The sequence below is a fragment of the Peromyscus eremicus genome, chromosome 8a (genome assembly GCF_949786415.1).
Source record: "Peromyscus eremicus chromosome 8a, PerEre_H2_v1, whole genome shotgun sequence".
NCBI classification, from domain to species: Eukaryota; Metazoa; Chordata; class Mammalia; order Rodentia; family Cricetidae; genus Peromyscus; species Peromyscus eremicus.
This window is the reverse complement of record NC_081423.1, coordinates 78894672-78920934: the sequence shown is the minus strand read 5'-3', so window position 1 is coordinate 78920934 and position 26263 is coordinate 78894672. Positions and strand designations below refer to the sequence as shown.

The 26263-nt window shown below is 52.5% G+C and overlaps 2 protein-coding genes and 2 long non-coding RNA genes across 4 annotated transcripts in view; 1 reads left to right on the top strand and 3 right to left on the bottom strand.

Annotated features, from left to right (window-relative positions):
• The window catches only part of LOC131917640 (uncharacterized), a 34908-nt gene extending 23373 nt beyond the window's left edge, over nucleotides 1-11535 (bottom strand). The window contains exon 1 of the long non-coding RNA XR_009380719.1: nucleotides 11241-11535. This is a non-coding gene — a long non-coding RNA (uncharacterized LOC131917640). The remainder of the gene's footprint in view (nucleotides 1-11240) is intronic.
• LOC131917641 (uncharacterized) lies at nucleotides 11442-24459 on the top strand. The gene is made up of 4 exons (XR_009380720.1): nucleotides 11442-11571; nucleotides 11668-11708; nucleotides 21617-21716; nucleotides 22036-24459. It is a non-coding gene; the product is annotated as an uncharacterized LOC131917641 (long non-coding RNA).
• Hoxb5 (homeobox B5) lies at nucleotides 12361-16075 on the bottom strand. The gene is made up of 2 exons (XM_059271615.1): nucleotides 14249-16075; nucleotides 12361-13580 (listed from the first exon to the last, which is right to left on the bottom strand). The coding sequence occupies exons 1-2, from the start codon at nucleotides 14808-14810 to the stop codon at nucleotides 13333-13335; spliced, it is 810 nt and encodes a 269-aa protein (XP_059127598.1). The 5' UTR covers nucleotides 14811-16075; the 3' UTR covers nucleotides 12361-13332.
• Hoxb6 (homeobox B6) lies at nucleotides 16882-26089 on the bottom strand. The gene is made up of 3 exons (XM_059271619.1): nucleotides 25567-26089; nucleotides 18847-19339; nucleotides 16882-17789 (listed from the first exon to the last, which is right to left on the bottom strand). Exons 2-3 carry the CDS (start codon nucleotides 19259-19261, stop codon nucleotides 17530-17532), a joined length of 675 nt encoding a protein of 224 aa, XP_059127602.1. The 5' UTR covers nucleotides 19262-19339; nucleotides 25567-26089; the 3' UTR covers nucleotides 16882-17529.
• Between the last annotated feature and the right edge of the window lie 174 nt (nucleotides 26090-26263).

Below are 26263 nucleotides of genomic sequence, written 5' to 3'. Positions count from 1 at the left end.
GAGGGCCAGGGGGCTCCTTCTTGAAAGGGGCACCCACTAGGTTAGAGGGGCGCTGAGCTTGGGGCTTCTCACAGCAGCCAGATGGGGGGAGTAGGAGGTGAGCGAGGAGGCGTCGGGAGCTAGAGGGCGGGTGCGCGGAGGGACTTGTCAGAGATGAATGGAACCGCGGGCCGATCGATAGGAAATTCACGCACTAATTCGGGGAGACTTCGCCTTCCAAATCGCATTTAGCTGCACTATTAGCTTCGCTGTGTCCGTCAGTCTGTCCTCTCCTCCTAACCACTCCCTCCCTTTGACCCATAAGGCCCACGCTCAGAGCAACGACTTGAGTTCCCGCACTAACGACAGAAGCTAGAATAAAGCAAAACCTGCAAGTTTTGAGGACCAATTGAGTAGTAATTTGCTAATTCCAGATTCATCGAAGCCATGCTAAGCGTGGCGCCAAGAGCTCTAATCGCCGCTAAAGCCGCCGCCTCTGCCTGTGTGGCCGAGAGAAATGTCACATCCCTGTGATCTAAGGAAAGGAGCCCCAGCTGTGACACCCCCACCAAGGACACATGCACGAGAACACCCACGGCAACCTTGCATTTTCAGGGCGTCTTGTCCTGAACCCACTGAAATAACGACCTCCGCATCCGTTTGAAAAGCAAATTTCCTCTGCCTTTGCACACTGTAGGCAGAAGCAATCATTTCTCCCCCATGATTTCCAATAAAGCCCCCTAGACTCCTAATAGAAAATAGATAGGTTTGGACTTCAGGATAAAATTTTAAAACACCAGTAATATGAACCTTTTAAGTGAACAGGGACCCAAGCTTCCAGGAGCAGGCATGGGCAACACCTCAGGTAGACGAGATTTCTCCCTAATCAGCTGAGGGAGGAAAAGAAAGAAAAAGAAGGAGTCTTCTCGAAGCCAGTCACTGGATTGTCCTCATTTAGAAAATAATCTATTTTTCTTCTGGAAAAAAAAATGAGCGGAGTGTTTATGTCAACTACATATTCCCCTAGATACGAATTTGTGACCACAAAATTCCTTACACAAATTCGGATCTACAGGGTATATACAGAAGACAGACAGGTCTTCTTGGCCCAGGAAATTTCCAGTTCTCTGACTTTCGGTGCGTTCTTCTTTTGGGGTGTAGTTTGAATGCTTTCTTTTTATTTCGTTTTGTTTTAATTTTGAGCTCTGGGAGCAGAAAAGTCACTGTGGGTCCATTCTTAGGATTACAAGGTTTTCAACTCTCCTATCCAAAAAAGAAAATCAAAAATAGAAGCAGCTGTTGGGCAAAGGGACTCGAACCTCGTGGCTGCCGCACGACTTTCGGTGGCGCATGAATTATGAGATGTAAACATTAGCTAAGTACAAAAGGAGAAAGGGTCATCTTGAGGCTGCCTGGAAGTCAGAATCAGGCCTTTCTGGGTGCCCTCAGTCCCTCCCCTCCCCCTGCAACTTTTTTTTTTTTTAAGAAAAAAACAAAACCCCAAACCAGCTCTCCTCCCTTGCCCCCCCCCAGTCTTTAGTTCGTGATCAAACGCATATCTAGATATTTTCCAAAGCAAAGGGAGGAGAGAGGGGCCGCTGGGTGTGAAGGGGTGTAATAAAAGTCCTTTTGGAAAAATTGAATGGTAAAAAGAGAGAGAAACAGCTGTGAAGAAAAATGCTGGGAGACCAAGCAGATGGGGGCTCCTGGATATTTAATGATGGGCAATTCCGTTTACAACCTGAGAAAAAGATCAAAGGCGCTTCATTTCCGAATGAAGGGCGATGAGGAACCATAAAAGTTGCAGCCAGATGATGCGCAGGCCCCTCCCAAACTCCCATATCCCTCATACCTCCTGGGGGCTGGAATGAGGGGACAATCCCACAGAGGTGTGAGGAGGACCTCCACTACCCACTTCTTAGCCCCAGAGAGAGATTCTCTGTCTAGAGGGCAGGCTAACTGGGCCCATCCACCTGCTTGGGTTGCTGGCACTGGGGCCAAAATGGGATTCTGGGGTTTCTGAATGAACTTCCTAAGGCTCCCAGTGACTGTTGGTTTACTAAGCTGGAAAAATGGGAAATTGGGCTAGAAGGAGCTGCAGCTTAAATCCTGAGAGCTGTGACCAGGTGAGGGCCAGTGTGCCCAGCAGAAGCCTCCTCGCCACCCAGGTTTAAGAAATACTTTTGTCCTTATTGAGTAAATTAGAACACTGCCAATTTCACGAACATACGCAAACAAGCCAAAACAACCCTTTAAACCACCTCACCCATGCAGAGACCAGGAACCATTACTGGGTAGGGTAGGAGAGATCCCACCTGAGACCTCTGTTTCTGTTTTTTGTTTGTTTGTTTGTTTTGTTTTTGTTTTTAAATTCCTATATCTAGGCATTGCAATATTGGCCTCTGGGGTTGGCTACTAACCCCAATGCTCTCCTAGCTAGGCCAGACTTTGCATAACTGGAGAGAAAGATTAGCTGTAGTTTCCATCTTCATCAGAGACAGGGTTCAATCTGATCACTCACAGACAAAATGTGGTGCTTTGATTCCCACCAGATCCATAATATCCAGCAAGAACCAAGTCTTCTCAAAGGGTATTTCGGGGTGCCATGACCCACCCCAACTGTCCAGACCCCTTCCCTATCCCATACCTCCCACTCTTGGACACCGGTCCAACCCACCTGCGGCTTGGGAGAGCATCTGAGTTGGCCCCTTTTCTGATCTACACTTAACAAGGGATGTAGCCCAGGTGTCCAGAGCACCAAGAGAGAGGGTATGGTTGAACTTAGGCCCATCACTGAGATTTTTCGCTTCTGAGAACTGGAGAGCCACCACTTGCCCTCACACCAACCCCCCCCCCCATCCACACTCCCTCCCAGTGTAGACGCCAGGGGTGGAAGACGGGATTTATCAGTAACCCCCAGGACAGGTTTCACCGCGGCTAGAGACAGCCTCACTCGTCTACACCCAGAATACCAACAACAATAGGCATAACAATAAAAACACGCAGAGCCAGAGGCTTATGCACCCTCTGGGCCACCTCCCAAGTGCTCTTAGGTTCTTCGAAGACCACTTCTCCAAGCAGCCACAGGTTGCTAGTGTGACCTCTCGCTGCCCAGCCCACCCCGCCTGCGCCATCACAGGCGTGCCCCGGGCCTAGAAAAAGCATCCACCTTTTTATGGGCGAGCTGGAAGAGAAGCAGAGAGGAAGAAAAACCCGAGCAGAGGGCCAGGCTGAGGCTAGTCCCCAGCGGCCCGGTGGCACTCCATGCGCGCCGCCGCCGAACGGAGCAAGGACCTGAGCAGGCAAGAGTACTCACCCAGCCGCTCCCCGCCTGCTCCCGGCCGGCCGGCCGACCCGCCGTGGGCCCGCTGAGCAACAGCTGAGCTCGCTCCTGTCCACTATTGTGTGTCCGGAAAACCGGACCGCGGCTGCGGGCAAAGGAACCACAGGCCCCCTCGGAGGCCGGAAAAGACTTTTTTTTTTTTTTTGGTGTGTTTTTGTTTTTGAAGAGCAAGTTTTCGTATTAATCTCATACTTTGGCAGTCTTTGTTGAACAGCTAGGCGCGTCACGAGGCTCTCGAACATTTTAATAATTTTTAGACGCCGTGACCTGCGGTTCACCCCTCTCCGGGCCTCCCCCACGAGCAGGCAGTTACTATAATATGCTCACGCAGTTCGCTCGGTCATATTGAATTTTGCGCAGGTCATTACTTGGGAGAAAAATGACAGGGCAGGAATTTGATTCAGCTTACCCTCTCCAGCTCGACTTTTCTCTTTTTACCCCCCACCCAACCCCCACCCCAAAAAGTCTCCATTGGAATACTATTCAGGCAGCCCCGCCCCCGCTTTGATTTTTCAATCATTCCTATATTTTTGTCAGCTCCGGTTCCCAGGACTGAGAGCAAGGGCGTGTGATCCCGTGGAGGAAATCCTTCTGAGGCCTGAGTACTAGCTAACTATGCTGGCCCTGGCACCTGAAGGGCAGAAAGTGTGTCATTGGGGGTATGAACCCTAGAAAACCCGCCTGAGCCCAAGGGTTTCCTTCCCCGGGCTCTTCCCCTAATCGCCTGCACCGGCAGGGCCTGTACCGGCTGCTACCCTGTCACCTCTTCACCCACTTTATTTGCTGCCCCAGATGCCAGATACATTGCCACTTCCGCCAAAACTTTAGAGGCTCCAGAATTCCAGAAATGACCGTTCCACCTCTCTGGAAGGGAGTCTGTCTGATCCACAGCCAGATCCCATTCGGGAAAGAGAGATCTCAGGGGAAGGGGACAGACAACGCTGGGCAAAGCAGGAAGCTTGAGGACCTGGCTTTCAGAGGCTTTAATGGTCCCTAAAAACAAAACACTCCCCCTCCATCTTTTTTAAAGGACAGAGCTGTCATTCATTCAGCCACTCTTGTGCCTTCCTTCATCACCGTCAGATTGACCCGGGTTTTAAAATCTGGTGGGATGTCTACACTGTATCTTTCCTTTCTCTGGCCCCCGAGTTGACCGGCTGAGGTAGTCTAGACAACTCTTCTTCCACCCAGTTCAGTTAGCCCACGTCTAGTAAGTGCTGGCAGGGTGGTAGCCTCTAGAACGAATGGGTAGGGCAAGGCAGGCAATTTTGGTCTGGGGTAGCAGAAATCACCTTCCTTTCCTGCAGTCTTTTTAGCCTGGGACCCTGAGCCACTCCAGTCTATTCCAGATTTCTAAATCTGTCAACATTTTCTCCCGAGATCAAGGCAAAGGAGACTAAGGAAGGAACCAAACGAAATAGATTCTCCACTTGGAGTCATGACCTCTGCTCCTCAGGACCCAAGAGTTCTTTTCTGGACACCCCCCTGAGAATTTCACTTGAGAATGAAATAGAAACAGGGTTCCACACACCCTTTAGTTGGGGGAGGGTGGAACTGGGGTTAAATTGACTTGAAATTTGCCATTAGCCTTTTTTCTCTTTGGCTTTATTTCAGAAGTCATCTTTACAAAAGCTCCCAACTTATGTCCATTGTAGAAGGACAAACACCCACGGTGCACCTCCTATAGCGAATGCTTAGAAGAGACTGTGATGACATCTCCTAATGCAACAGTCGTTTAAAGACCCAAAATAGACATATGCCTTAGCGTTATAATCACGGTCTCTAGGAAGCATTTTACTTATGAGCTAAGCTTAATGCATAGACTGAAGGTTCATTTCAGGACGCCTGTTTTCAACTCCAGTTATAAAGATCTCCAAGAGACCATTAAGTATTTTTCCATCACACTTGCCCTCCCTCTTCCAAAGAGGGCTAGAGAGGGAATCAGGATGAACATCCAAATGGAGGCTTGGGAGAGAAGGAGAGAACTAACTATGTTTCAATGTCCTAATTCGTAAGCACCACAATTTAAAGGGAAGGATTAGGAATTTTAAAAATGTCTGGTACTGGCCCAAAGTCTTGAAGTCCAGTACCTGGAACTAATCTAGGACCTAGGGGTCTGGGAAGACAGGGCTACGTTCCCTAGGCGAGGAGGAGCACGCAGTTTGGCCCCTTTAGGGCAAGCAGGGTGGGGCTGATGTTAGTGAGAATCAAGACTTCACCTTGGAAGCCTTCTTTGGCCCTGCAAGGACGTGTGGGTAATTGGATTTTTTAAATGTGTGCGGCTGGGTAGGTTTTAATTAAATTTTATATGGTGACTCAAAGGTTATCTTTGGGAGAGAAAATTGCGTGGAGGATTCGCCACGCCCCGGAGCACTCTTTTGTGTAGCTCTCCACCAGCAGCCTCTAAGCTTTTGCAGAACAGTTTCTTCCTTCCTCAGTTTCCCCTCCCCCAGATCTCTGCCTTTCCCCTATTCCACTTCTGCTGCCTCCACCCCTCACATCTCCCAGCTCCCTCGCCTTCCTTACCTCCAGCATCTCAAGCTCTCCCTTCTCTCTTCACACATACAGCCCCCTCCCCCTCTCCCACCCCGCCCCCGCCGCTAGACGCCTGGGCCGCCGGGATCACGCATGCACGTAAACTTTTGACCCTCCAACTTTGCGACCCCTCCGTCAATAACACTGGCCTCACTGCCCAGAGTCCCCTTCTGCTGTGTGGACTGCTGAGACCCAAGAGCAAAACACCTTCCCTGCCCCTCCCCTTTGGCCGCCTTGTGCCCCCATCCCACCCCAATTAAGAGCCTTAGACCTGAGGAATAAGAGTGTTACGTTATTAAACAGCTCGGGGGGGGGGGAGCGCACAGGCCCCACTTCCTGAATTTTCATAGGTCTCTTTGATCGAGATGCCAGCAAGGGCTTTTGACTGCCCACCCTCCTTCATTCTTGTCTAGAAGAGTAAGGCCGGCCGAGGTTGCTGAGTGAGGGGCCTATGGGAACCGCAGAGTGGGCTGACCTGGAGAAGAGAGGTTTTTAAGGTGAAGAATGGAAAGAGCTTGAAGCAGGACTTCCTTGGGATCGGGATCGGAGGAGCCAACTGGGCCCTTCGGGGTGGAAAGAGAGCTGGGTTCCAACAATGCAGACCCGGAGGGGCCCGGGGCCACCTTGAGCGGTCGCTCGCTGGCGTCTCAGAGACCCCAGCCTGGCTGTGAACTTGGTCTAAGGCGGACTCTACTGGCAGATCCGTGAAGTTACAGCCTCTGCCTCCCGGCCAGCGCTGCAACCCTGCAACGGACCAGCACGCTTTCGGTTTCCCATCTGCCCAAATACCACCTCTCAGGTTCCCATCTGTTGCAGGAAAAGGTTTCATTTCTCCTTCTGTGGGTTCCTTGGGAATCGTAAACCAAGTAAGAGAGAGAGAAGGGGGCAAAGAGGGAGGAGGGCGGAATAGAGAGAGAAAGAGAAATAGGTGCATGAAGTGACTCCAAATCCCCTACGAGGCGACCCCCTCGCACGCTGTCATTCTCCCTCCACCAGTCTGCTAAGTGCTTGGTGCCATGCAGACTGCCTGCCCCCTTTTCCACTTAGGGGTAGGTGGAGGTGGGTTATCTGGAGGTGAGACAAGCCAGCCTCAGGCCTAGGAATTATTCCTCGCTGGATGATTCATCCTATCCCACCGGGATCTGAAGTCATGGCTTGCTACTGCAACCAGCCCCAGCCGCTGAGCCCCCAAGGCCGCCGCAGTACAGCCTGCAGCCACGAGCACGGCCCCAGTCCTTTAAGAGGCTAGAGCATGGTCTGGATGCCTAGGAGCCTTTGCCAAGGGCAAGATGCTGCAAGGTGCTTCAGAGGATGCATCTTCCTTCTCAAAGACAATTAAGAGAGGAGAGACAGGAAGGGAGGAACTTAAGGTATAAAAGAAAAGGAAGAGGAGGGAGTTAGAGAAAGTAAAACTTGAGGAGGGGGTGCTATGTGCTAGTGGACAGGTTCCCAAATTACCCCGAATTTTATCCTATCCTGGACTTTAAACCCACCACCACCACCACCACTTCCTCCTCCTCCTCCTTTTCCTCCTTCTCTTCCTCCTCCTCCTCCTCTTCCTCCTCCTCCTCCTCTTCCTCCTCCTCCTCCTCTTCCTCCTCCTCCTCCTCCTCCTCCTCCTCCTCCTCTTCTTGGAGCTCCTAACTCAATGAATTCTCCATGAATCTGCCTAAAGAAAGGAGGAAAGATCACCTAAACCTGTAGGCATACCAGCCTGTCCTGCTAGCGGCTGAGGTGGTGGTGGTGTGGCCAGCAGCTGGTAATGTATGCGGCAGAGGCTTGGAGCCCCACGTAGGCCGGCGCTGCGCACCCCCCCACCCCTGTCTGCTGACCTCTGCGTGATCCCGGACTCTATGAATTATTGATGAGATATGAGCGTTGATTTCCCCTTTCAGGATGCAAACTCCATTATATTGTTAAAATGGCGATTTAATCGTTGAGAATAGCTTTGGTGTGGGTTTTTTCCCCCAACTCATTTGCGCCTCCTTCCTTTTCATTTAACTCTCTTAATTAAATCCTTTAACAGATTTTAATCACTTTTTGGAGGGAAGGATAGGAGGAAAGGGAAGGCCACAACACCATCACTACCACCAACAACAAATGGGACACCAAAAACGACCAAGCAAAACAACCCTGAAAAGCATCAGGAAGCTTCTACCTTTGGGAAGTTGAAAGAAAGGTGAGGAAGGCCGTTAAGTCCTCTCAAAAGATGACTTTGGGAACCTCCACCAGAGACAGCATCATAGGGCTGGGAAGACAGGCCTGAATAAGGAAGAGACATTAGGAGGTGTCTAATCTACCCCTAGGAGATTTGGGGGGAAGTTCAATTGCAGCAACCAAGTCAGCCTTACCCTTGCAGAGAAGTCCAGGGACTTGGAGCTTGGGAGGGTCACAGGATTCTTGTGGGAAGCAACTCTCCTATCCGGGCCTCGGGGACACTTAGGGAGAAATGTCCAGTCTCCTTAAAGGGCCCCCCTTGCTCCCCTCCCCCTCCCCAAACAGCTCAGTTTCCATGTGGTGTCTGGGTTAATTAATATGGATGTGTAACTGCGTTGCAGCAATCGATAAACCCTGCTGTGGGCTGATCCCAGCCTCAAAATCCAATTACTCTAAAAACCTCCAAAAATGAATAAAGTGACCAGTAGTGCCTACTCCTAAAAAATGGGGGAGGGGAGACTCTTATGAGCCCTGTCTTCTCCGGTGGGCCTGGTGGATTCCAGGCTGGGATGCTTCTATTCAAGGAGAGCTGACCTGGGAAGGGACTGAATTTGGGGATACTCTGCCTTTTTCCTTTGCTTGGGATCCTTGGCTTCTCTCCCAGCATCCAGATCTCAGGGAGAAAAGAACCAGGCGGGGGGGGGGGGGGGGGGGGACTGCCTGTTGGCTCTCTTCCCGTTCTGCCCTCTCACAGCCAGGGAAGGGTTAAGTGTCCCTGCTGCAGTTATGGAGAGGAAGCTGATGAAATATGGGCCCTTGGAACTCCAGGCTAGGCCGGCTTTCCTGTTTACACTTCTTTATACTTCCTCCCATCCCTGTGGCCACAGAGAAACAAAACAAAACAAACAATCAAATAAAACAAAACAAAATCCAATTGTCCTCCAAGTGGTGGCCAGGCTGGGCTCTGCCCCTGGGGTAGATGATTGGGTGAGAGGGTCCTGGCTTGGCTTGTGGCTCAGAGGTTGAGGCCTAGACATGTGGAGAGAGGAAGCAGTGAGAGAGGAGAGAGAGAAGAGATCCGGGATCCGTAAAGCGGCTCTGAACACGAGAGGAAATGGAGGAGGGGTGGAAGCCAGGAGGAAGGATGAGGAAGGGGGAGAGAAGAAAAGAGGAGGAGGAGGAAGAGAAGAGAAGAGGGAGGGAGGCAGAGGCAGCAGAAGTCAGAGGCAAGGGCAGTTCTTTGTACCAGAAACCCTTCCATACTCTTCATCCTCTTCCCCAGCTTGCCCTGGCCGCAGTTCAGAGAAGAGTTGCCCCAAAAAGCCTCACTGAGGGAAGAGGAAGCCCACGGGTTTTTTTCTCCGAGATCTACTTAGGGCCATAGGAGACCTTCCAAGGGGTTATGTCTGAAGGAAAAGTGCCCGGGACTGTTCTTTGCCATTCTGAAAAATGGATTCAAACATGCTCCATAGATGTATCAAGGCTGTCAGCCTCAAACATTCTATCAGAGTTTGCAATCTGACATGCAAAGTGCAGGGAGGACATTTGTCAGGGACAAACCTGACGATCTAGAGTTTCAGGACCCTAAGAAGGGCATAGAGAGCAAGACAGAGTGAGGTCAGAAGAAACTAGGATAAAGGACTCTCTTGGAAGCCCCGGCTCGACTTAGCTACTGTTGCCCGCCGCCTCTGCACTTCTTTCAACTGCTTTGAAGGCTTCAGAAGCCAAACCTCTAAAGCGTATTCATATTTTAAGTGCTGCTAGTATCCTTTGATCCTTTGGGAGTGGAAAAGAGTGTCCTTTACAAGGGGTGTAAATGTCCATCGTTCTTAGGGAGGTGGCTGGGTGAGGAGCCCAAGCCTGGGTGAGGAGCCCAAGCAAGCCCTTGGTCTCTTTCCTCTGTTCTTAAAGCTCACTGAGGGTCTCCTGTAAGCTGGGCAAGGAATGGTGAGCTCAAAAAAAAAAAAAAAAAGATAAAATAGAGAAGAGCAAGGGGCAGAACTAGAAGAGGGGGGACATCAGTATCCCCTTAGTGGAAAACAGGGGAGCCCTGGGGCCCTTCTTTGTCAGAGATCAGAAGCCCCTCAAAATGCCAAGTCCTGTCTGAGGAATTACCCACCAGAGTTGGCAAATCCAGAGACAGTGAGCTCGCCAGAAGCAGGACCACCAGAGTCATTGGCCCCAGAGATCTTAATTAAGAGGGTGGGGAGACACATCCATTTGATCGGTAAGAGGATCCTAGCTTTTAGAAGAAGGATGACTTTTCCTTAGAAAACAAGGTTCCCATGGAGGGGAGCAAGTTTGGAAGTCCCTCTGGTTTGCGGGGATACAAAACAAAGAGACCATTCAGAGTCCAAAGGGGGTCGAAGAGCAAAGAGAAAAGATAGCACCTTTGGGGACCTATGTTCCTGGGCAGGTTGTGTTTGTGACAGACCAGTTAGACATACCTATGTCCTCCAGACCTGGACAGAAGCTCTGTTCTTTCCCATCCCTGGTCAAAATTTAGGTTTGGAACTAAAGGCTATGAGCCCCTCTGTCTGCTCCTCCTTTTGACTCAACCTCCTTCTCAGAAACCAGCAAAAGAAATCAAATGGAGACCAACAAGCTGGAGGTGGCTGTGAAAACACTGAGCTCTCCCACTCTAGATAACCCTGAGGGGATCACAGGGAGTGCTAGGGGATGCTTTTATGGGGGAACAGACATCCAAAACCCAGAGAGCATTCAGGATAAGGTGGCCCACAGCAGCCGCCTTTCCCTGGTCCTTTCTCTCAAGTAAATCCAGGTAAAAGTGCCCGCCGGGTGCCCCCAACACATCTCAGATGAACAAATCTGATCATGTTTCTTTCCTGGGGGTTAAGAGGAGATCTACATGCAGATAGCCAACAGAGAAACACCCCTCTGCCACACCCAAGCTTTATTCCAGCTGTTCATATTCCCTCCTTCTTGGCCCCTAATTTCCAAAGATATTGAAGGAACATGGATCCCACATGACCCCCTTTCTCCACAGAGTCCTGTGCTCTGCAAAGAAGCAACAGACACTTCCCATCATTGCAGCTTTACAGAACTGAGCCCTCACTGTAGGCACCTCAGAACTGGGTATAAAAAAAAAAAAAGCTGTTAAATTCCCCCTGTATCATTCTACAGCCCAACTGGAAACAAGATTTTCTCCTCCCATCCCAAGCCCCAAAACTGCAAGGGGAGAAATCGAAAGCTGGAAGCGACTTACCGTGGAGCACTGGGCCTGGGCTCTGGCCACTGCCTTCCTGGGCTTTTCCGGCTGCTCCAAGCTCACAGAGCGCTCACCTACCTCTGCCCCCTTCCCCACCACAGTGAGCAGTTAAAGTGTCACTTAACATTCTGGAGAATGTGAAATATACCGCGCGGTGTCAACTCCCCAAAACCATAAAACTAACTTTATGGACCTCACGTGACTTTCTCGAGCCAGTGAGGGGTATCTGTCTGACTTCTCGGCGATTTTTACGATCTAACTTCGAGATAAAACCCCTATCCATTTGACATCTAAATGTCATAGCGACTTTTGGGATAGTTTGCTCTCGGTAAAGGGGGACAAAGTCATGGGGTGAGAGGGAAGGAGGGCCCAATACACCCTCCAAGACCCTCTCCATCTCCTCACCGGCTCCCCCTCCCCCCAGGTCCTGTAAGAAGTTGGGCCCAGCTGGAAGGGATTGACCGGGTAAGTGTCCAGACTTGACTCTTATGCTCAGGGTGGAGGCTGAACTGGATGGAGGAAGACTGGGCCCTGGTCCTGAACCAGGCTGGAGGGGGAACCAGGGGTCTTTCAGGAAGAACCCCAACCAAGAGGGGAAGGTCAGTCGGGACCCCTGGAGAGGAGGACCCCTTGAAAGTGCAGAGAAGACCAAACTTTGAAGGAAACCTTTGAAATTGAGCTTTTTTCTTTCTTTTTTTTTTTTTTTTTCTTTAGTGGGTGGCAGAGCTGAACTGGGGTTTGGAACAGGAGACAGGGCATCTGGGCAGGCCTTTACCAGCCTCAAAAGATCAGGAGCCTTACTGCTCAGGACTTAGGCACAAATAACTCTTCCTGGACTGTTCCCCCCCACCCCAGAGGCTTTGCCACCCAGCTGGAGGGAAGTCAGGATGAACTTCAGCTAAGGCCCATCTGAAGTTCCTGGGCCTCTCAGCGCCCCAGGCAGGAAGGCCTGTCTCCTGGCCCAAGCTAGGGATTTAGTTGGCTTCAAGGCGTTTCTGGTGGGCACCCTATTTTCCCTTCTCTGTGTCCTAGGTTTATGGAGGATGGTCTTAGGATAGTTTGTGCCCAGTGGTCAAAGATGCAGACCCTCGGATAAAAGACAAGTGGAAGGGCAATGGAGTGGGGGAGACATTTATTTGACTTCAAGGAAAGCTACACACATACCAAAAGCTAACCACTGAGACAGGCCTGGCCAAGACAGATTCCACACGGAGCAGTAGCACAGCAGCACCTGCTTAGCACAAATGGTCTTGGAAATGGATAAGGAAGGAAGTGATGGGCCTGACCCAGACTATAACCCATATTTACAAGCTTTGGGCCTTCTAGCCAGACCCACAGATTCACAGAGAAAAAAATCACAAGACATTTTACGCTGAGGGTTATTTCTGATGTCATACACTCCTAGAGGAGGCCTTGTGTGGCCTACCAGGCAGCAGCCGGCTGGACTCTCTTTTCCTCCCCAACATCCACACTTTGGTCCTTCCCTGGCCCCTTCCCACCCCAGGAACAAGCCCCTGGGAGACCTGGGCCTAGGGAGTGGGAGCTGAGGAGGATGAGGTGGGTGAAAAGAGACACAATCACAGAGACTCCATTTCTCAGGCCAGCTCAGCTGGGCCCAGCACTACCCAACCTCAACTGCTGCCCCTTATGGAAGTTTCCAGCTGAAACTCAAAATACAGCCCTCATCCTTTTATAAATAAGTTAGAACACAGACAGGGGCAGGGAAGTCACATTAAACATGCGAGTTTCTTTTTCTTTTTTCTTTTTCCTGGGGGGAGGGGTGCACCCACAGACACGAGGACATTCAGAAACACTGGCAATTGGGGGCGAGCCGAGGGAAGTGGGGAGCGTGGAGGGGAAATAATAATAATAATTATTATTATTAACAATAATAACAAGATAACCAGTCCAGGAGAGAGGGAGCCATGGGAAGACCTAAGACCAAACGAAAAATTGTAATACAAGGCTGGGGCGAGACAGGCTCGTGGGAACAGGTCCCCAGCGGGCTGCGGCAGTGCGGGGAGGATTGGAAGGGTCGGGCTGGGGGTGGTGCAGGCTCTTGGGCCGCCCAGGGCTCCTCCGGATGGGCTCATGGTTGGAAGGCGCTGCCGGCTGTAGCCAGGCTCATACTTTTCAGTTTGTTGTCTTTCTTCCACTTCATGCGACGGTTCTGGAACCAGATTTTGATCTGACGCTCGGACAGGCAGAGCGCGTGGGCGATCTCGATGCGTCGTCGCCTGGTCAGGTAGCGATTGAAGTGGAATTCCTTCTCCAGCTCCAGGGTCTGGTAGCGAGTGTACGCGGTCCGGGCCCTTTTCCCGTCTGGCCCAGTCATATCTAGAGCAGTCAGAGAAGAGCCCCGGAGGCAACGTTATTCCGGTTAAAGGAGGGGGCACCGAGTGGGAGGGGGCGGGGAGCAGGACCCAGGCGTCCCCAGCACCCAGCTCACCACCCAGCTCCAATCCTCCTCACTCCAGGTGCCCGCATCCAGCCTCTATTTCTTGGTCCCCTTCTCCAGCAGCCCCCACTTCTGGTGATAGTGAATGTTCCCCCGCTTTGTCTCTTGCTCCTTCCCAGTGCCTCACCCTAGGCTGGCTTCAGGCGGCCGTTAGCCCCCGGAAGGGAGGAGAGCCGCTCCACTTTTACCCTGGAAAGCTCCGTTTACAGCCCATTCCTCCTCTGCTGGCAGCAGTCTCAGAATTTCAGGAATAAACAAGACCCTTCCCCACAATACACAAATCCCATCTTTCATCCTAAAGCCGGTGACTGGCTGGGTAAATAAAACCTGAGCCGAGCCTGGCAACAAATTGTTTTTGAAAATGTCCACCCCCAGCAAAAGACCCTGTTTGGCTCTGTGTAAGGGGCTGTGGGGACCCTTTCGGACACTTCTTCCTCTTGGGGGGGGGTGGATCTATATTTGAGGTAAAGTCAAGCTTTCCTCACCCCCACCCACCCCCAACACAGGGCAGGGATGCGGAGAGGACAAAAAAGAGATGGAGAATTACCGTGGCTGATGTGAAGCTTCCTCATCCAGGGGAATATCTGTGGAGTCTGCCCCTCGGGCGCGGCTGTAGTGGTGGCCATGGGCTCTGGCTGTGCCCGGGCCAGGCTCGGGCTGCTTAGCTGGCTTGCCGCTTCCTCAGGCTCCGAGGATGCGCTGGCCTCGTCTATTTCGGTGAAATTGGCGCTGGAGCTGGCTGGGGTCGCCTGGTCGGAAGGGGACGAAGCAGCGGGCTTGGCGCTGTGGCTGTCGCCGTTGGTGCAGGGCAGGGACTCGGGCGAGGACAGGGAGCAGCTGGACGTCGCCTGCCTGAAGCGGGGCTCCTGGGCTGACGCGGGGAAGGCGCGCGAGCTCTCGCCCACCGCCCCAAAGTGGCTGGAGGAGGCCGAGGAGCGGTTGACGCTGAGATCCATCCCATTGTAATTGTAGCCGTAAGAGCCGGTGTGCATGGCAGCGGGATCCCTGTAAGAGCCGCTCAGAGAGCTGCCACTGCCATAATTTAGCAACTGATAGTCCGGGCCATTTGGATAACGCCCCGAGAAGGAGTTTACAAAGTACGAGCTCATTTGGGTGATTTTGGAGGGCTTGATTTGTGGATCGTGGTCGTTATAACCCTGTGCTTCACGATTTATGATGTATTAATGAATTATAGCGATGCACTGTACTTCGTTTTGCTATGTATGCGGCCAAATATGGGGGGGGTTGGAAGGGGGATGGGGGGGCGTTAGGGAATCACGTGCTTTTGTTGACCAGTCGTAAATTCTCGCTGATGACCTCAAGAGGTAATTCATGCTCTATGGTTACAAATAATGACGATCCGAGAATCGTTAGGGCCGATTCAATGCGAGCCTCCGAGAGGGGGGGGGAGAAGGAGAGACGGGGGAGAAACAGGGAGAAGGTTGGCGTTGGCCTCTGAGCAGAGCGCGCCACCTCCCGGCGATTGACGGGAGCGCGGGCAGCAGGCCGCCATGGCGGCGTCGCAGCTTCCCAGCTGGCTCTGTGCAACAGCTAGGCAAGACAGAAACCCGGGCCGCGGCTCACCCGCAGGGTTGAACCTTTAGGAAGATAGGTTTCAGTCTTTTGCCCACTTTGCTAGAGCGCGGTTATTTCCTCGATTTATGTCCTTCTCTCTGACATTGTTATCATCATCACTTATTATTATTACTATTATTTTAACTCTGGAGAGTGTGATCAAGGATTTAGTTGCCTGACCTTCCCTCCTTGAGCTTTGCCAGTCCCAAAGTTGGGTAAGGAAATGGGGGGAAGGGCTAGAAGTTGTGTGTGAAAAACAATTATTCCGAGTTATCTCCGTTAGCTCAACCAGGCCTCCTTCCTGGCGAGGAGGCTTTGGTGGCAGGTCCACAGCACCAGAGAGCCGCGGGGCTGGGCAGGAGGCTGGAAGAGGCGGAGAAGCTCTTCGTTCTCCCGGGCCCTTGAGAAGTTTGAAATTCTGCTCCTGCCCTCGCATCCTTAGGCCTAGGCACCGAGCTGGATAAGGGACCCTAGAAGAGGAACACAGCCGGGAACAGGCAGCCGAAAGCGGCCAAGACCAGAGCGGCCACCGCCTAGGCGGTTTAGATTTGGTGGTAACTCATATGTGAGAGTTTGGGGATAAAATAGAACCCCTTAACAATCTCACCAGATGCCAGGTATCGCATTCGGAGGCCAGATCCGAAGCCTTGTGTCGCTGGTGGCTAACAGTTGGAGAATTTGCTCATCCGCCTTTCAGCCTTCCTGGGAAGGGGTTCGGAAGACCGGCGGCCCCTTGCTGAGCCCGCTGGGCGGCCAGAGATCTCGGCAGCTGGGCCCTTCTGCCAGGCGGCTATTTACTTTAAAAATAAAAAAAACGGGGGGGGGGAGAGAGGGAGGAGGAAAAAAAGAAAACGGAGCCTGGAGCTTGCAGCTTGGGTGTGGGTGGAGGTAGAGAGAGGATAAGCCGTTTTGGGTAGAGAAGATGAGACCAAATGCCTCATCACCTGGCCTGGTGCCCTCAGGTCTCCAAAGAGCCAGATAAAGTCGGGCCCTTGCGGTCTCCTGCTCCCGGGTTCTCATTCTCTCCCTTGCCACCGAGCTCCTACTTAATATGGGAAGGGGCACCCTGGAGCCTGTATACGAACTGTGGAGAGATGCCCAGTGGCCTCATTTTTCAGTCTCGGGAGCAATAGGCCGGGGAGCCGAGGGCCAAGACCGGCAGATACAGCCATGTGGGCGGGCCAAAGGCCAGGGGCCTTGGCTAGCAGAAGACAGAGAAACGCGGCAGAGGCGCCCAGACCCGCCCAGCTAGGTCTCTCCAGGGCTCTGGGCTAGGAGGCCTCAAGTGGCATCCCTCCAGAGTCTCATAAACCTAGGCGAGCTTAGAGAACAAGAAGGAAAAGGCTTCCCTCCATCCCCCAAGTCTGAATGGGAGAAGGCGATTGTGGATTTAGCAAGAGGGAGGCACTGGGGCCTGGGGGGACCGATCGCTGGCCTCTGCTTTTGGCTCCTGCTTTTATCTCAACTGTAACTCCCGAATTGAGTCTGGTGGCTGGAAAGGCCCTGAGGCGGACCACGGTTCTTGCCTTTGCTGTTCAGGCTCAGGGGTGACAGGGTGGCTGGGACTATGGAGTGGGAAAAAAAAAATGGCAGGGAAGGATTGGATGTGATTGAGCTGCGAGTTTTCACATCTTTATTATTATCATCATCATCATAATCATTATTAATAATATTAATATTATTACCGAAGTATTTCACGTCCAGAGCTAAGACAAGACTACAAACACAACACATAGAAAATTAATAAAATAGAACTTTGTTTTCTTCTGAGGCTCCTCTTCTTACTTCTAGGTAGTATGTGCTCCTTCCAGTGGTTTTGGGGAGGGGGTAGGAGAGACAAGTCTGGGGTCAGGGAGTCTTTCAGGTCCCCGCTGAGGGGACAGCGAATCTACCATTGAACCGTGCACGGGGGGACATGGACGAAATGAGACTCGACAAGGACACGAGCATTCTGCTCTGCTTCCGGGAGACATCAAGTGAGTCCGATTCTCAGTTCTCACCAGGGAGCCTGATGAGGCCAAGGTGGGTTCTTCGGGGAGGGAGGAGGCGCTGGGGTGCTGGGTGGGCAGCCTCCAAGCGCCCAGGAAGAGCTCTGCGGGGGGGGGACGTCCAGGAGAGAGCTGGGCCCCGCCCGCCTTGCGCCGCAGAGCGAGTCCCCAGACTCCCCCGACCGCAGAGCCTTCTGGGGCTTTCGGGTGCCCTCGGTTCCCCTCCAGGCCTCTCCCTTCGCGTCCCCCCTCCCTTCTCAGCACTTCACTCGGCTGGTTTTTCTTCCTCCTCCTCCGCACTGAGCTGAGACGCACTGAGCAGTTTGCTCTCCTTTTTCCACTTCATGCGCCGGTTCTGAAACCAGATCTTGATCTGCCGCTCGGTCAGGCACAGGGCGTGCGCGATCTCGATGCGCCGCCGCCGGGTCAGGTAGCGGTTGTAGTGGAACTCCTTCTCCAGCTCCAGGGTCTGGTAGCGCGTGTAGGTCTGGCGGCCTCGCCGACCGCTGGGCCCAAATGAAGAACCTGTTACGCAGAGAGGAGAAACTGAGGCCTGGGGTGACCACACCAAGCCCACAGGCCCCTCCCCCACTCAGCCCTCAAACGTAATGCTAGCTGGTCCTCTTTCCCTTCTCCCATTCCCTGGTCCCCCTTTCCCACTCCTCCAGCGCCCCCTCCAGATTCCCTCCTGGACTCCTAGGCCTGCGCTTTCTTTCTGTCTAGACTTTCGGTGGGGGAGGGGAGGGGCCGTTGGACTCCCACCTGAGCTTAGGGGGAGGGACTGGCCAGGTGCGTCTCCTACTAGCTGTGTTTTTCTTTCCTTTTCTTTCTATCCATCCAGCTCTCCCTACCCCACTCGATGATAGATTCTGGCCCTTAATCCATAATGACGTGGATCGATCCATAGTCCGCATTAACAGCTCCTCACTTTCGTGTCCTGCTAATGGACATCAATTGGGACTTGAAGCCGACAGATAATCCAACCTGAGACCCAGGCGCCGGCCTGTCCCTCTCACTCCCTCCGCCTGTCCCCTCTTATTCTTCCTTCCTCAGACTACCAGCCCTTTCCGGGTGTCTTACCGATCCCCAGTGCCCCCCCCACACACACACACACACGTCCAGGACCCAGTAAACTTGCCCTTGCCGGCGTCATGCCACCCCACTCCCCCACTTCATGACGCACTCTTGTTTTTAATGGAGTGGTCTTTGGGTGGGTGGATGGGGACCCGGGCAGATCCGGATAAGAGAGGGGAAGGACACAGAGGAAAGCAAAACCAGAAACTGAGTCCCCTGTCCTCTTCCTGGTCAGCAGTCCTAGGCCAGGCCTGTCTCTCTCAGAAAGCCCACTTACTCCCCCTGCCTTACTGTGCAGCTGGGACTTTGCAAACTTTGCAACTTCTGCGGGCAAGGGAACCGATCTGGAGGCAGGGACCCAATCTTGCCCTGTCTCCTGAGATATCCACCTAGTTCCTCCACTAGTTCCCAGTGGGAGAACGGGCTGGGGTGGGGACACTCGCTAGGTCTGCCTTCTTGCATGCCCCCCCCCCCCCCCCGGCTCGGGACAGCAGGAAGTCTCACTCACTGTTGCACGAATTCATGCGTTGCATCCACGGGTAGACTGGCGTGGAGCACTTCTGCTCTTCGGTCTCTCCGAACACGCTCTTGTCCTGTGCGCAGTCGGACTTCCGCGGCTCGGGATGGAACGGGGGCGGCTCGTCAGCGCCGGAGAGGGCGCAGGCCGCGTCCTTCTCCCGGTAGAAGGCAGGCGCCGGCCCGTAGTCGCAGGGCGCCGCCCGGCCGTAGCCGCCGCCGGCTGGTGGGTAATAGGAGGATGCCGCAAAGCCCTTGTCCTGGCCCGGTCCCGGCCCGTATGGCGCGGGGTAGTGCCGCAGCGGGTCCGCATAACCGGATGAGTAGAGCGGCAGCTGGCCCAGGAAGGACTCCTGCCCGCTGGCCAGAGTGACGGGGAAGGTGGAGTTCACGAAATAGGAACTCATCGGGAGGGGAGGCGCGCGCGACCGCTGCTGCTCCGCCGGGTTTATGATTTGTTGTGTTTTATAGTCCGAGCGCCGCGCCTATTAGTAGTATAGCCGAGATTGGGTTTTAGCTGAGGGGGGATGGCGAGGTGCCAGTGAGGGCCAGAAGGAAATACAACCATCTGATCCAACACTGACCAATGGCAGAGGCAGGAATTGTCAAATAGCACCCAGGAGGAGCGCAGCCTGCACGAGGGACCCGCGCACAAACCTATCAACCTTTTCCCCCTCCTCTCTCTCTCTCTCTCTCTCTCTCTCTCTCTCTCTCTCTCTCTCTCTCTCTCTCTCTCTCCTCTCTCTTCCACCTACGTAGGATCTGCGAAAGAGACGTCTGTGCTTTTGAGGGAGGAGGGAACATTTGGATGGAGATCACCCCATTCCCTAGTGATGAAATAAATACACCCCCCCCCACTCCACGCAGAAATAGGGAAAAGTTAATTGTGTTTTCAGAAAAGTTAACCCCTGCGTTGCATGGGCCCCTTCCCTCAAAGGAGGGCTGGGTAAATGCCCGCAAATCTCGTTGAGAGAGAAGGAAGGGGGGAAGGTCTGTTTCTAGGGTTTTGTGCTGGTAAAGAGGGAACGAAGTTGTACGCTAATTTGCTTCATTTTAGAAACAGGGGAAGAAGAAACATCCTCCTTCGCAGGTTTGGAAAACCGTTTGTCCTGCTTATCAGGTCTGTCTCTCCGCTTTGCAAGCTTAGGTTTATCACATCCCTGCTTCTCCACAACTCTCAAGGCTAGAGGGGCGAGCCAGATCCCTTTGCCTAGAAGACCCAGAAGAAGGAAATGTCAGGGTTATGTGAGCCTCAGACTGCTCCACTAGGCTAGGAGCTTCTGGCAACCGGGTCCTTAAGCTCAAGACAGCTCAGCCTCCCGATTGCAGTCTTGACTGGGAATAGGGCCCTGGAGAAAGAAACCTACAATCCCTAAATTTGATGATACAGAGTAAAGGAGTAAGGGGCAGCCCAGCCTGTGTGGCTTTGCATCTTATTCTGCCTTATCTCCACTTATCTCCACTCAATCCGTACTTAGCCCCCACCCCAACTGATGTAAGAATAATCCCTGGCTACAGAGCTTTAGCATCAAGGATGTTCCAGTAAATCTAGATAAGGGGAAGAAATTGCCCTCTTAGAAATGTGAGTAGATGAGTGGGTGGTCGTGGAGCACGCCTTTAACCCCCCAGCACTTGGAGTTCCAGGACAGCTAAGGCTACTCAAAGAAACCCTATTTTGAAAAAAAAAAAAAAAAAAAGTGAGTCTTCAGATTGGAGAAGAGCACATTGAAAAGTACCTTCTCTTTTTCCCTTGCTCTCTCTATAAATGGTCAATTCCCTTTGAAACCCCCTCCCAAGACGTGGTTTAGATTTAGTTTTGTAAAGAAGGAAGGCTGCTAGGTCTTCCTAGGGACTCAGTAACCACCTTTAATCGTCCCCTGGCATGCTCACTCCGGCTCTCCTGTCGGTCCCTCAGCCCCTCTTCAGGCCCCCTTCCCATGCCCCATGTCTGTATCACCTGCTTTGCCGCTGTGAGAACTTGGAAATGAAAGGCTGGGTCTATGCTCGCTTCCTCTTTCATCCAAAGAAAATGAGCACAGATATTCCCCAGCTGAGGGACTGTATTTCTAACATTCTAATATGCGCACACAGGCCAGACAGTTTAAAGTAACACCTTCCCTTCCAACCTGAACATAGGGAGGACGGGGTCATAAGATGATGTCGGAGGCCAGGCCAGGCCAGGCTGACCCACCTCTGCCTTGTTCTTGGGGCTCCTTTTTGTGGTCCAGCTCTGTCCACTGATAATAGGAAAGGGCCGAGGATGGGTGATCAAGGGTGAGGCTGCAAAGTGGCCTCTGAAGCTCTTTGAACTCAAAGCTACTGCTAGGCTGTTCTTTTGTGGCATAATGGCCATCCCTGGGTGTCTCTCTTAGCCTTAATCCATGGGGGGGGGGGTGTTAAAAGAATCTCAGACCTCCTTAATGATGCAGAAAGCAGAAATACTCCTATCTAGAAACGGCTGGGCCTATGCTGAGAGAGGAATAGGGGCTGTTTCAGCAAGGGAACAGGATGCAAAAGAATATTTACACACACCCCCATCTTGCCACTGAGGATGGGCCTTGGGCCTCAGCCCTGCTCCCTGGTCACAATGTCCTCATCATAGGAAAGATGGTATAATTGCCCATGTTAAAAAAAGAAAAGAAAAAAAGAAAAAAGAAAAGTAAGAGGAGGTGAGAGAGGAGGACTGCCCCTGTGATAAAGGCAGGAAAATAATTGCTTTATCCTTTAGAGTAGCAGCCTCCAAATTAACCTCACCTCTGCAGGTTGCCTGTCTGGAGATGGAGCCACTATGGGCAGGACCAGGGCGCCTGGAGTCGAGCATGAAAGGAAATAGCGCCTCATCGCTCTTATCTAAGCCCAGAGGTATTTATGAGCGTTTATTCATCTGATCCGTTTGTTTGGGAAAAAAGGCAGGCAGGCAGAGCTGGGCCAGAGACCGCCTGGTTTCTGGAGCCAGATCTCTACTGATCTGTCTGTGGTTCCATCCACCTCAGTTTGTCTGTCTCCACTGGGAAATATGTAAATACAAAGCAGGCATCAGCCAGTTCTCTGTGAGGATTGTCGCCCCCTCAACTCACTGGGAGAGGGATGTAAATATATACCGAGTCTTGAGTACACAGCACAGGGATTGTCCTGATACCCCACAGGCAGGATTTATAATTGTGATTTTCTGTGCTTTGAGTCTGCAGTCCCGTGGGTAAGCACGCACATTCCAGCTCCCAGAGAAATGTTGCCTAAGTCATGTGCAGCTCAGGAGTGAAAATCTCCAGAAGGTGATGGTTTTAGGAATGGCATTTGCCTGTACGAGGAGGAGGTGAGACATTAGCTAGGCTTCCTATGTCCTCGAAGATACAAAGCTCTTCCCTCCCAGCTCCTTGGATAGTAGGAACCTTCTCCTATCCCACCCCCAACTGCACCTGGGGTGGGGCGGATGAAAACCTCTCAAACCCAATTCTCCTCCTGGATTCTGGTTGTCTGAAATGTTCCCCAGTGGGGCAATGTAGTGGCTCCCACAGACTGGAAAGAGGCTCTTTGCTTGGACACCCTGCCCTAAAATCGACTAGTCCAAATCGAGGTACAAAGACCTCATTTCCATTATGCAAATGAGCGGCATCCTCTCTGATCTTCTAGGAGTAGTGGGAGGGCCTTCACTCCTCCGGGTTCACCCTTACCCTAAGAGCCCCCGAAGTGTTTCAAGCCTCTGTAGTAGCTTGATTTCCCTTGCCTACATTTCCTTCTGATTGCTCAAAGGAAAAAAATTTAGGAGGGCCTCAGACCTGCCTGCCAGATCCCTCGGGGCCTCCCGCAGAGCGACTCACTAAGCCTGAAGCTGCCAGAAAGTCACTCTCTCGAAGCAGAAGGGGGAAAAGCTTAAAGATCTGCTTCAGAGAGAGGCTCAGACTCTAGAGTTGTCTAGGGCGGGGGTGGAGGGGGAGGTGCCCCCAGCACTACACGGCCTCTAGACCCACAGCTCCCAGCCAGACCTTAGTACCACTTTGGCCAGCCTGGCACGGCAGGCAATTTCCTGGAGCCCCCGCCCAGGAACGGGGGCCACCGCACCTTGAAAGGGGCAGCCTGCGCTTCCTCTTGCAGCTTGAAAGCCCGAGCTAATCAGTAACCGGTGAGACCAGGGCCAAGACTCCAATGCCGAGGCGGAGGAGGCGCGCACCCTGCCCTCGCCACCCCCTTCTGGGAAAGCGGTTCCGTTAACCGGGTGTGAGGGGTCCCCACAGGATCGGAAATTACAGAGGTTTTGGTTCTTTGATGCTTTCTCTTCACTCCCGATTTTCCACCAAAGCATTTTTTTTTTTTTTTGCGTCGATTTCGCTTGAAACGATCGAGAATGGGGGAGGGGACCAACACTCACTTGCAGACACCAACCGTTTCCAGAAAACTCAGTTCAACTCCTTCACCACGGGCTCACCAGCTTAGGAATTGGCAAGACCCACAAACCAACTGGAAGAACACAGACTGGATTTGTCTTTTCACAACCGAGTGGAACCTGCCTGCTCGGCGCCTCCCATGACTGGCCCCCCCTCCTTTGGCTGAGAAGAAAACTAAATAAACCTTGAACAGATTTTGGCCTCACATCTCTCCAGTGGCCCAATCCTGTCTCGTGTCTTAGGTGGTGGTGGGGGTCGTGGGTCTGAACCCTTAACCCTTTGGTTCAGTACCCCCTGTCCGTGGGTTATAGTATTACTCCTCTCTCGACATCTGCCTCTTCCTCTGCCAGCCTCCAGGTTTGTGGCTGGGATCTCTGCAGGAGATGGGAGAAGGTTGAGGAGAACGTGACAAGAGACTCGTTCCGTTTTCTAATCTCCACCCGGGGACTTGAGATGCCGTAGAGAGCATCAGCATGGGCCGGAATCCCACCGAACCGAACCGCGGGGCCCCGGGCTCCAAGCAAACCCGCAGGGGTTGGGGAGTGTCGAGTGGCTAGCTGTGCCGAAGCCGCCTGTCCCCGAACGGACGGTAGATGGCAGCAAACTGCATAATTTGGGTCAGAGGAAATTGTCTAAGGGACGATTTATAATCCACCAAGACTAGAGGGGGAAAAGACCTTTACTTTGACTGGGTTTGGGGGGATTTTTCCCGTCGCGAATAGGGTCCGAGCGTCCTAGGTGCTAGCGACGAATTCCTCTTGCTAAGAAGCCGATGTGTTTCAGTGAGCCCAAGTCCAGGCCTGTGTCTAGAGCTGTTTATCTGGCCCCCCAGGGAGCCCCAGTCCTGTGCCACAAGTGGCTGAGTTTCCTTTTCCTAATGGCTCTGGAGACCAAACCAGCCACACATTTGCCCCAGGATCCTAAAATCCTAGACAACCAGAAGCCTGAGCCTGAACGACCTGCAGGCTTTTAAGAAACAGAAAGGCAGTCGATCTCTGTTCATGCAAACCAAACTAAATCACAATGTCTCCTGCCCTTCGTGCCCAAAGTGACGCATCTCTCTGAGTATAGCTTCCCTCGAGATCCTTCACCCCATTTCTTAGCCCTCACCAGCTGGCCTGAACCCTAAGAGCTTCTTCAAGAATCTGTCTCATATTCAGCAGCTCTTCCCCCTCCCCCACCCCCAGGAAGCTAGGGAACAAAATTGGGCGGTGCGAGACGAGACGGGAGGACTTAGCTCTGGACTCAGCCTCCGGAGGCTTTTTTAGCACACACCATTGGATTTTCTAGTTAAGTTTCCTTTTTGTTTTGTGTTCCTTGCCCCCCAACACACACACACACACACACACACACACACACACACACACACACACCAAATTTATTTTTTTGTGTATAAGCCAGAAACAGCATGCTAAAATCATTTCACAACCACCACATTTGAATCCAGGAAAGTTTGAAATGCTTCCATATCAGATATGCGATTTTCTCCACCAAAATCCACACATCCTATACCGATTCAAAACACAAGCAACAGATCTACCAACACACAGACCGACAGACTTTAACATACCGCATGAAAAACCACACAACTCTTTCCCTGCAGACGAGGCTCCCTCGGGCAGGCGGCGGGGGTAGCAAGAGACCTGGGCGTTCCTCGGCTAGCTTCCTGGGGAGTCTCCCTCGCTTTGGGTTCCTTCACCCACAACCCTTTAATTTCAGAAACGTCTCCGAGGGAAGATAGCGAACATTTCTCTGTGAACTGTTCTTTTTTATGTCACTCTAGCCGCCTCCTTGCCCTCGGCTGGCCTCTGCGGAGATTCCAGGCCCTACTGAGACCAGGATGTCCCTCAGCGCCACCGCCCCGTGCCAATGCAGCCAGGAAATCGCCGTTACCCACCCTGGGCAAGAGAACCGCATGGGGGCAATCGGGGGAGGCCAGGAACGGGGAGAGATGGAGGGAGGTGAGCACAAACCCCACCAGGGACAGAGCGACTGGCCAGCTCGGCTGCAGCCCAGACACCCCCACCCTCTCTTTCGCAGCCCCCCTGGCTGGAGCTCTCTCCCAGCTAAAAAGGCAACAGAAAACTGGCCTCCGAGGCCCCTTTCCGTTCCTCCCCCCCCCCCCCCCCGCACCTTCCCTGCAGCGGCTCCCCCTCCAGGAAGCAGCCACCCCTCTCTTTACCACAGAATTTCCTGGGAAGCTTCTCCCAGCATCGCCCAGAGGTGGGGTTCAACCCGGTCTTGGGATAGGGGGAGGGGGGAGAAAAACCCATGCCCCACCCCCTCCAAAAACCGATGCAAAAGAATAAGAATTGTAGAATCTCCCTTACCTTTGCAGAACTTGGGGTTTTTTCCCTTCTCCGGATTCAAATGGGTGGGGAGGGAGGGAAAAAGGAGCGTTCGGTTTCTTCTTCAGCTTCCAGATAATATTGTCCCAACCTGAGAGCCGTCGTTTCCCCCTCTCAGACTTGAGAGAGAGGTTGTTTCGCTTTTCTGACATTTGCATAGAAAATGGAGTAAGTTCTGGCTTTGAAAAATGGTATCAAGCTTCAGTCCTGGGCAGATTGTCCATTTACCCTTCATGATGACTAAAAATCCCAGATCAGCGAGCAAATTAACTTAGGAATCAAAATTATTTTTGGTTCTCTCTTTTGTGTGATTCCCACCCCGCCTTCCCTCGCTCACTCTCTCTTCTCTCCTCTCCCCCCTCTCTCTTCCTCTCTCTCTTTTGCTCTATCGAACTGATATTGAGGTATAAAAATATCAAGAGGCTGGAGCCCTGAAGGACGACAGTGCTCCGACCTAGGTGTGGTGTCCAAAAGAATGCTGCATTATAACCACCAGGGAGATGATAAAAAGTTCATGTTCACGATCGCCCGGCCACATGACCGGCGCCGGCCAATCGCTGGATTCAACCACTCATAAACTTCTATCACAAAGTTGTAAATTTTCATAAAACAACAAGGAATTTATTGCATTTCTTCATGGCTGCTCCACCAGCAACCCTTTTCTCAGTCGCCATCTTCT

Excerpts from the sequence above, each read along its gene's own strand:
- Hoxb5 (XM_059271615.1), bottom strand. The coding sequence starts at position 14,810 with ATGAGCTCGTACTTTGTAAACTCCTTCTCGGGGCGTTATCCAAATGGC. Across the intron at positions 13,581-14,248 it reads GAAGCTTCACATCAGCCACG|ATATGACTGGGCCAGACGGG; the intron begins GTAATTCTCCAT and ends TGACTGCTCTAG.
- Hoxb6 (XM_059271619.1), bottom strand. The coding sequence starts at position 19,261 with ATGAGTTCCTATTTCGTGAACTCCACCTTCCCCGTCACTCTGGCCAGC. Across the intron at positions 17,790-18,846 it reads ACGCATGAATTCGTGCAACA|GTTCTTCATTTGGGCCCAGC; the intron begins GTGAGTGAGACT and ends TCTGCGTAACAG.